General features: G+C 42.5%; 1 protein-coding gene across 1 annotated transcript in view; it reads right to left on the bottom strand.

Annotated features, from left to right (window-relative positions):
- Positions 1 to 2,556: 2,556 nt before the first annotated feature.
- The window catches only part of Rrn3 (RRN3 homolog, RNA polymerase I transcription factor), a 34,018-nt gene continuing 25,837 nt past the window's right edge, over positions 2,557 to 10,737 (bottom strand). Inside the window, exons 15-18 of the mRNA XM_027940846.2 lie at positions 9,656 to 9,764; positions 6,859 to 7,011; positions 5,743 to 5,830; positions 2,557 to 4,329 (exon numbers count right to left, since the gene is read on the bottom strand). Coding sequence (XP_027796647.1) covers positions 4,147 to 4,329; positions 5,743 to 5,830; positions 6,859 to 7,011; positions 9,656 to 9,764 — 533 coding nt within the window. The 3' untranslated portion in view covers positions 2,557 to 4,146. The remainder of the gene's footprint in view (positions 4,330 to 5,742; positions 5,831 to 6,858; positions 7,012 to 9,655; positions 9,765 to 10,737) is intronic.

Raw genomic sequence — 10,737 nt, 5'->3', positions numbered from 1 at the left:
TCCGAGTGGGGCCAGCTGCTGGAGCCCGCCGGCTTCGTTCCCCTGCCCCACCCTCCTCAGGTGTGCGACCTTCGCAAGCTTGAGTCCCTGCTGTGCAGCTCCTGGGGGCTGTATTCAGGGCACGATTTACCGAGAAAAATAGATTCCCGAACTGTACTGGTCCCCCACGCCCAGAAACCGTGGGCAACACTTGCTGTTTGGAGCCCGGGCAGGGACAGCCTTGCGGGGCGGCGTCTCCGCGGGGCTCTCTTCCAACACCTGGGAGCATTACTCAGTGAGATCCAACTACACTAACGGGAGATTAACTTTCCGAAAGGTGTTGGGGCAGAATCGCCTCATGCAGAGCGGGAACTTCATTAGAATTTCACCAGCTGTTTTGCATCCCTTTCTTTCAAGCACCTCTCACTCAGTTTCCAAGCCCCTTCAACGAAGATCCTAAAACTTAAAGAAATGCGGGTAGGAGACGGCCCGGAGGTGTCTGCCCCATCCCCAGCTTACCCAACTTCTTACCCAGAACCGATTTTCCCTTTCGGACAAGCACTTCTCTATGAATCACCTGTATTTCTCATTTACCATCAACACCTGCCTTCTGACAGATAGCATTAGCCCTAAGTCATACAAATAGTAAGTGGTTGAGCTAAAGTTAAAGGCGGCTTTGCGTGATTTCAAAGCCAGTTCTATCATCTTAATATAGTCCTAAATAGTAGGGCTTGCTGCAATTGTTGTAATGCAGGTAAAATTAAACCCAAGTGGAAAGCTTTGGGCTAAAATGAAGATCTGAATCTAACGTAATTAAATAGCAGCAGTGTAACTTTGAGCAAGATACTTCTTTAACTGGCTTCTTCATCTGTAGGATAGGAATCATAAAGTGTTACCCAGCCAGGTGTGGTAGTGCGCAAGTGTAATCCCGGGAGGCTGAGGCAGGAGAATTGCAAGTTCGAGGTCAACTTCAGCAATTTGGCAAAGCTCAAAACAACTTAGACCCTGTTTCAAAATAAAACATAAAAAGGACTGGAGACTAGTACCTCTGGGGTCAAGTGTAAAAGAAAAAAAATGAAAATAACTATCAGAATTGCAAAGTATAGGGAAAGGGGAAATACAAGGGAGTGATATTGACCAAATTGTTTTATCATGTGCACATACAAATATGTAACGAATCCCACCATTATGTTTAAGTACAATGTATAATGCACCAATTAAAAAACACCATACAGATAAAAAATAATTTAAACTTGGTGATAACTTACTACAGAATTGGAAAGTGAAGACAAGAAAAGTGAGACATTTGGGCCAGGCCAGTGGCAGACCTATTATCTCAGCTAGTTGGGAGGTGCAGGGAGGAGGATCACAAGTTCAAGGGCAGCCTGGGCAACTTTAGACACTATCTTAAAAAATAAGATAACGTCTGCAGAATATAGCTTAGTGGTAGAGCATTTGCCTAGCATATGTGACATCCTGAGTTCCATTGCCAGGACCAGGGGAGGTGAGGCATTTTGGAATTGCAGCCAATACTTTGTGGGATTTGCCTGAATCTAATAGTTTTTCAAAGCTCCGGAGGGCAAACTAGGGCCTAAGCAGAGTTAAGAACCACCATTATAAGCATGCCTGGCAAAGGGAGACTCTGGCCCATCCTCTCCCATTCAGATCTTTTTTAAGTTGGTACCACAGAAGTGACATGAAGAAATGGAAGTCATCTTTGCCCTGAAAAGACCTTTCCGTTAAGAGCCATACTTTTCATGAGACAGCCACAACACCTATGATTAACTTTCACATGCATCAACCATAAAGCAGTCATCAGTTAGTCCCTTCCTGTTTTTAGAGGATCTTGCTCTGTTGTCCAGGCTGGTCTGGACATTTGCTCTTGAGTTCATCCTCCCATCTCAGACACACAAGTGCTGGGAAGACAGGCACTAGCCACCATGCCAGGCTTGAGCTATTCCTACTTTAGAGCCTATTAAACATGAAGTTTGGAGATAGGCTAGGTAACTTGCTAAAGCCAAATGGCTGGTTAGAAAGGGAAGTCAGGTCAACATGACAGTTTATAATAGTCACTAGTCCATTCACACCAGCTACATGTAACATGCCAAAGTGCTTCATTGAACCTGCTCAAGCCTGTCACTCTCGGCTGTGCGTGCCCAAGAGAGCCACTGATGCTTATGAACCTGGAAGCCATCCTCACTAGGACGTGCAATTTATTTCTGAACACTCCCAATCATAATGGCAATTATTTTTCTCTTTAATATGAGGTCTTGCTGGGCACAGTGGTGCACACCTTTAATCCCAGTGGCTTGGGAGGCTGCAGCAGGAGGACTGCAAGTTCAGTTCCAACCTCAGCAACTAAGCAAGGCCCTAAACATCTTAGACCCTGTCTCAAAAAAAAAACAAACAAACAAGTAACAGCAGGGCTGGGCATGTCGCTGCACCTCTAGATTCAATCCCCAGTAGAAGAAAAAAGAAAAAAAAAAAGTGAGGTCTCAGGAGCAATTTTTCAGTGCAAAAAAAAAGACGTTTTAACACATCAGTTATTATAAACAAATGTACACAGACATCAAAACGTATGTGAGAAGTCTTTTTATTAAGGTACCTTCCCCTTTATTGACGTAAGAATGAAAGTTCCAGATTAACCATGTAATTATTTTATTTTCACAATGGACTTCTCAAACCCCTTTGACATTTAACAAGACTTATATCTGTAAATATATCCTACTAGATTATAACTACTTCCTAAACCACTAGGACCCCAATTCCCATAAATTTCTGTGAATACAATTTTATTTACTCATTTTATCCAGTATACAAAAATCCACCTTCTTGTCAGCAGTTTAAAAAAAGAGAACCTTAAGGTTCTCAAATGATTTTCCACCAAGTCACCAAAAGAAAATCACCAATATCCAAAACTTTTTAAAGCAATAAAAATCTTCTCTAAAAATATATTTACAGACAGAAATTCAAACTCTACATTGCTATCAATGTAATTATACAAGAGCATAGAAAGCCCTAGAAAAAAGGAAGTATTTCGTTACAAAACATTTGTAATCAAGAAAATATTGTTGGCCTTTAAATAAATAGAAGTAGCAGAAAAATAAATATGCTTAAAAATGACCATCTTCACAATCACACAAAGAAATATACATATAAGGAACAATGGGAAAATACACTTGAGCTTCGAACAACCCTGGCGGTGCTTGCACAAGTTTGTCACAAGGCAAGGCTGTCTTAGACTCCCTCTCAGGGTTTAGTTATAAAAATATAAAAAGAGGTTTGCTAAGGAAGGGCTTCCCCGAGGCTCAACACAGGGTAAGTGCACTGTTCTAGAGGAGTAACCTCCGTCTACTACTCAGTCTAGCTAGCAAACCACTCAAAAAAAAAAAAAATCAACGAAAAAACTTTTTCCTATTTGGACCAAAAAAAAAAAAAGCTCTAAAATAACCGACTGATGCTGGTCACAACTAGCTCAGTGTAACTGCTACAGAAGGGACGTTGGGGAGTCTAAGGGTAAAATAGCATGCTGTGCTTCACAAAAGGCAAAGCCACTTTCAGTCAACATGAACTGTATACTTACCTGAACCTCCATTTTCCTCTCAAATTTCTGCACTGCACAAGTATGATGTCTGATTCTGTTTTTCTAAACCCACTCCTAGCCATTACGGGTCTCCAATGTCCCTGGAGATCTCCTGTGGTGGCAGCTCAACTCAGTATTCCAGCCCAACTCTGGCACCGCTCATTTTTTGTCTGTCTCCTCTGACCCCACTCAACAATACAATGACAAGGAAGTGAACAGCGCAGCCAGTGAAGTCCTGTGGCTGCAGTCCTCAGAAAAACTTAAGTGAAGAAATTATTGGTTAAAACAGGTTGTGGCCAATACAAAATTACACAACAATTACATCAAAAAGCTGTGGTACCCCAAAAATGTACACATTACACTAACGAGCAGTCTCCACCGTTTATCATTAACCCCTCTGTAAAATATTGCACATGATATTCTTTTCCTTTCATCTGTGAAGACAGCGAACAGAATCTGCCACCTCTGTTCAGATGATGAATGAAGTCTGGAATCAAAGTGCCATACTGCAGCGTGTGCTCCAGCCAAGGTGACCCCCTGCGACAAGCCTGGGCACAGAGGACACCATGGGAAGGCAGTGCAGCTCAATCGCAAATCCTTGAGGTGACAGGGGACTGGCCTGGCATGTACAGCACAGGAGGGGAGCCCACGCTACTAGAAGGACTTCGGAAATGGGCATCAAGGGAGCTCGGTGTGATCCCAATCACAGCATCATTCTGGGGCACTTCGCCTTTCAAAAAATCATCATCTTCATCTTCCTCCATTTCCTATGTGAAAAACACACCATCAGTAAGATCACCAATGGGGCCCTGACAAGCTTTCAAGAATTCCTTTCTGGGCTGGGGATGTGGCTCAAGCGGTAGCGCGCTCGCCTGGCATGCGTGCGGCCCGGGGTTTGATCCTCAGCACCACATACAAACAAAGATGTTGTGTCCCCGAAAACTAAAAAAAAAAAAAAAAAAAAAAAAAAAAAATATATATATATATATATATAAATTCTCTCTCTCTCTTTCTCTCTTAAAAAAAAAAAGAATTCCTTTCCTGCCAGGTTCAGTGGCATGCACCTGTAGCCCCAGCTACTTGGGTGACGGAGGCAGAAGGAGGGCTTGAGTCAGGAATTAGAGACGAGCCTGGACAACATGGCAAGGCCCCGAGTCAAGGAGAGAGGGAGAGAGGAGAGAGGGAAGGAGGAGGGAGGGAGAGAGGAGGGAGGGAGAGAGGAGGGAGGGAGGGAGAGAACAAACTGCTTTCTCAGGAATGTGCTATTTCTGTAAGGATGAAGACAAATAATTCCAAAAGATTCCTCTGATGCACACTTCTTTATTAAAAACTACCCTCGTAAGTGCTCAGAACATGTTGTAATTATTTGTCTAAAGTTGACTTTCAAACATTTTACACTCAATGAGGACAGGGGAATAGGACATGACATTCTTGCTCAGTGTCACAGACCGCGCATCTAACACGATGTGAATGAATGATCCACCCCCCAACTGCAAACTATAAAGAAAAAATAAATGGGTTATAGCTCAGTGGTCAAGAGCCTGCCCAACACGCAGCAGGCCCTGAATTCAATCCCCAGTATGACAAAAATAAATAATTAATTTTACAAGGGAGATAGGTACATTAAAGCAGTCTTTAATGGAAATAAATGTGCTGCATTTATTTTTATTTACTTTTTACTTGTTAAATACCTATGTTCTTGTCTGGCATTAATTGACCAGCTCCCCCTAATGGTTACTGGAGGACGTACTCCAGATTAGCACTGTCAGCCCACATTCACCAAGGTCCACACAATTAATATAAACCTCTGGCATCATTTCAAAACACGGCAATTGCAAATTCTTACTCACTGGTAATAGCTAATGAGTGGTAAAGATTTAAATCAGTTCAGCTAATTTTCATTAACTACTTCTCAAAGTTAGTGTATGGAAGTATCTGGCCAAGAAAACAACTCTCTTTACAGAAGAACATAACCTGGGCCTGGAACTTTTATAAAGGCAGAATGAAAACAAATGTAGTGTTTGTAAAGTGTAAACTGCTGTTTACAATATGTCAAGAGCTTTGTAATGTTTTGAACAACCAATAAAAAATAAATAAATAAATAAACTGCTGTTTACCATGTGACTATGACCATAACCACAAAGGAAATTCCCAGAAAGAGTGCTGTATCATACACTCACCTTTCTAATGGGTTTCTTAAGCTCCTGTAGCTCCTCAGCACTAATGTCTTCCCATATCTGATAAATAGGATCAATGAATTTCTTTGATCTGTTAATAAGGATCACACACCAAAGTCCAGTTAAATACTTCAGCAAAAGTCAAAAGATGTTCAGCCATTTTCTCACAAGATCTAGTCCCCAAAACCAAGAAGTAAAGATTATAGCTCAAATAATATTAAACTTCATCCTTACATAAGGAATTTTATACCTCTTATTTCTTATATTTCAAGTGAAATTGTTTCTAAACCATACTGACAATTTTTTTAAATAATTACCTACTTTTTAGTTTTAGGTGGATGTAATATCTTGATTTTACTTTTACATGGTGCTGAGGATAGAACCCAGTGCCCCACACATGCTAGGTGAGCACTCTGGCACTTGAGCCACAACCCCAGCCCTGGAAAATTATGTTTTAGTAACTCTAAATGAAAACAAAACTAATATTCTGAAATTCTTTTTTAGATTCCTATAGTAACCTGAAAACCAAGTAGGAAAACCAACTAATCTGATTGCAGTCAACCAAGACTTGGGGGGCCAAACAATTCCAGATGGTCATGCTGCTAGTTAGGACTATTTAATAAGCAAAAGTCTTGCTTCCTTATCCAAACGCAAAGTGAAGGCTGGCTAGGATTTCCAGGACAGCCCATCTAGACACACCACTTGGCTTCTGTCCTGAGCAGCAGTATGAGCTGTGGTCTCTGGAGGAAGGAAGTAGTCAGCAGAAGAGATGAACCAGGAAAAGGCAGCCCCTCCCTTCCTGGCATCTCATCCAGGAAGGGATCCCCAGTCCCTTAACCATTTTTTAAAAAAATACAAACAAAAAGCCCCTGGGCTCTGTCTACATCTGGGCCCCTACCAAGGTGAAGAGCTACAGACACTGGGAAGCCTGTGAAACCCTCCAACACTGCAGGCATTCTCTACTTTGGGCCTGTGAACATGTGTAAAGCGACCCTGAAGCCTAACACCCAAATCGGACCATCTAATGACAAAGCAACCCTAAATCCCACCCTTGGGAAAAGCAAACATCTCTAACATTTAAATTCACCACTGCCAGTGTCTCTGTCTGAGAGAACTTACCTCTTAAGCACACAAGGATCGAAGGGGAAGAAGGTATCGAGTGGGTTTGTGCAAGTCTGCACTGAGTCCCCTCCAGCTGTGCTTCTAATAATTGGTAGCATCTGGCGATTGTTCCTCTCAATGATAGTGTAGCAGAAAACTAGCTGGTATTTACTGTGAACAACAAAACCAGAAACCACTGACATGCTAGAATTACTCTTGCATGGATGTGACGAGTGTGACCATTAAAATGACCAGAGCAAGATGCAGAACAGAACAAGTATAATAAAATAATAATAATAATACTTTCAGAATACAGCTCTCAGGCCTATTATTGACACATATGCTAAGGAAGAGACTATAGTAAACATCACTTAGAATGATTAGTTGGGCTTAGATTAACAGGTAGTACTAGGTTTGGCAAGCAAACAGTTCATATAATTAGTTTACACAATTAGTTACATTAGATAAATGCCTTTATTTCTATTATTTTGAAAGAACTGAAGCTGGGCCTGGTAGCACAGAACTAAGAAGATTTGTGGGTGAAGGGGTGCACATCTGTAATCCCCAGTCACATGGGAGGCTGAGGCAGGAGGATCACCAAGTTCAAGGCTGGTCTGAGCAATTCAGGTAGACCTATGGCAACAAAGTGACATTCTACCTCAAATTTTAAAATAAAAAGTACTGGGCATAGCTCAGAGGTCAAGTGTCCCTAGGTTCAATCCCCAGTACCAAAAGGCAAAAAAAATCAGGGGGTTGTTGAAGAGGGATTCCAGTACATTGAGGAAGAGTAGTTGGCAATGGAAAGTCAGAGCTGGCTTGACTGAAAGAGGGATGGCCATGGGATTGAGTCATGGTCTCAGAAACTGGTAAGAGGGGCACAGGCACAGTGAGGACAGACAGAACCACCTGGTAACAGAAAAACAACAAGCCCATACGCTGTCAGTTTTTCTGGAAGTTATCTCTAAGTGACTTAGCATCCGTGCCATTCCTCCAGGGCGGGCTTAGCTCACTGTGGCCATTCTACTCCCACCTTGTCGCCCGCAGCGCTCACTCAGATAACCCCAGGTTCCCGGGCGCCACTGCGACTTTAAGCAGCACACTCCTATTTCTATTCCATCAGCCACGGATAACCTTCCACTCCCTACTTGGTGACTTCTGTCCCTCCTGGACCCAGCCACCACATTTTGGGGTGTGTGACAAGAACTATGAGCACATACACCAGGACACACATGCAACAATGTTCCTATGTCACTCCCAATACTGAAAAACTAACAAATCTCAACAAAAACTTGATAAAAAAGCAATCACCAGAACAGCAGCTCAAATCTCTTGACAGCTGTGGACCAGTGCAGACTCCCAGACACGGCCTGTATTTCAACCCCTGCTCTCAGGCTCACGTTCACTTGCCCCTGACCCTTGCTGCATGTGCCAACCCCAAACCCAGAGCTTCTGACCAGCTGCACCATCAGCTGCAGCCCTCTACCCCCACCTCAAGAACATTCCAGAGGCTGCTGCCTCTGCTTTACTTCCTCAGTCCACACCCTTCCAGCTGCTTCCTGGCTTCGGCAATGTGCAGAAACCTTTCAATGCTATTACTAATTGGGTTTTTTATTCCTTTTCTAAACCTTCACTATGTTTGTGTGTGTGTGTGTGGTGCTGGGAATGGAACACTCTGTCATCAGCCACACTCCAGTCCCACTACCACTTTGCCATCTCAGGGGAGAGAAGAGACCTTGAACGAGGCTGAGGAATGACAAGAGAAGAGTCCTCACTGTTGAAGACTTTCAGCTTCCACCCTGCCTGAATACCCCCACTAGATGCCAAAAGTCTGAATCACTTCCTCCCAGAAGCAGAGTCACTTAGTGAGTGGACAGAGGAGACAGGCTTCCTACATATTACTTTCTTTCTTTCTTTTTGGTCCTGGGGATGAAACCAGGGCTTTACACACGTTAGGTAAGCACTCTGCCACTGAGCCCCACAGCTTGCACTGACATCCCAGCTCCACAATCTAGATACATGACTTCAGGCAAGGAATTTACCCCATGCCCCCATCTCTCCAGTTACAAATGGGGGCTGGTGAGACAGTCACAGGGCGTTATGGGAGGACTAAATGAGTCCTATGTAAAGTGCGTGGACCTTTGTCTGGCACACAGTCAGAGATGCCAGAGTGACTAGGCCTGAGATAGCAGGTGCTTTTCTCACAGTCGCCTCCTTTTTCTGGACACTTACCTTGTGTTCAGTTTATTTTTATTACTATTCCAGCTGTCACTCTACCAGACATCTTTGGTTTGTACCTCTCTGCCTACTGGTTTCATTAATTACTTCAAAATGCCTATGATGTTAGGTGCAGTGGCGCACACCTGTAATCCCAGTGGCTCAGGTGGCTGAGGCAGGAGATCACGAGTTCAAAGCCAGCATCAGCAACAGTGAGGTGCTAAGCAACTCAGTGAGACCCTGTCTCTAAATAAAATACAAAATAGGACTGGGGATGTGGCTCAGTGGCTGACTGCCCCTGAGTGCAATCCCCAATACAAAAAAAAAAAAAAAAAAAGGCCTATGTTTCTGTGGAGTTTATCTCTGAATAAAAAGTAGTAGCAACTACCAATGGCACCAAAATAGAAAAACAATAGCTACAATGCAATATTTCCTGCAAGAGCTGGGTTGTTGTTTTTGCAATGTTTTATTGTTACTAATTCTGAGAAATATAATGGAATTTACAATACTAATATGAACATAAATTTGGTTCTCACACCTTGTGTCAATCTCATAAATTTATTGTTAAATAATTTCATAAAAGAGAGTGTAATTAACTTACTTTGTAATGGCTGCAAAAAAGTTAACCACTGATGGCAGGCAAATCTTCAGAGGGTTTAGCTGACTCATTACTATACGTTCAAAATTGAGACTTTGAAGATACCTCAAACCTTTGATTTAAAAAAAAAAAGAAATTTAAGATACAAATATAACAGAAAATCTGAACTTTAACAGCTCAAATCATCACACATGCTCAGTGGTAGAGCATGTGCTTCGCATGAACAAGGCCCTGGGTTCAATCTGCAGACCTCAAGAAAAAACAATCTCAACAAGTTAGTTATTTGCAGAAATAAAGGTAGACAGCCTCACAATGTGTGGCTCAGAAGAACACACCAGATTGATAGCATCCATTCGTGCCTGAGGCCGCTTTTCTGAACAGGAGTTTTAAGCACCTGCTCCTAGTGGGCTGAGATAACAGGGCAATCTGGACTTACCATATTTGTAAGCTCAGCATGTGCTGAGTTCATAGGGAGGGAAAAGACCTTGGGATCTGACTGCAGTTATAATCATGTTGGGCAACAAAACAAAACAGCAACCTCGTTTTCAATTGCATGTCTTAAATTATCAGTGAAGGTGAACAACATTTTCAGTATGCATTAGTTGTTGGTATTTCTTTTGACTTGGAATTAGTATAATTATAGGTGGTGGCACATGCCTGCAGTCCCAGCCACTCAGGAGGCAGAGGTGAGAGTACCACGTAGCAAGACCCTCATCTCAAGAAAAACAAAAAACCTTTCTGCTTAGTAAAATTCAGACTCCACATGTAGCATTTAAGAAGCAAGCAGACCAACTAGTGTTTACATATATTTTCTTAGGAGTTGATTATGGTTCAGATCTGGAATGTCCCACAAAGGCTCATGTGTTGAAGGCAGCAATGTTCTGATGTGGGGGTTTTAGGAAATGACTGGATCACAAGGGCTCTAATCTCATCACTGATGGATTCATAATCTGTACAGACTACTGGGAGGTGGTAGAAATTTTGAATGGTAGGGCCTAATTGGTAGAAGTAGGTCATTGGGGACATGCCCTGGAAGGGAATGTATTGTCCCTAGTTTCTCTATGCTCCTCGGCTACCATGAAGTA

This window comes from Marmota flaviventris, chromosome 19, assembly GCF_047511675.1.
Source record: "Marmota flaviventris isolate mMarFla1 chromosome 19, mMarFla1.hap1, whole genome shotgun sequence".
Classification (NCBI taxonomy): Eukaryota; Metazoa; Chordata; class Mammalia; order Rodentia; family Sciuridae; genus Marmota; species Marmota flaviventris.
This window is presented reverse-complemented; position numbering and strand designations above follow the sequence as displayed.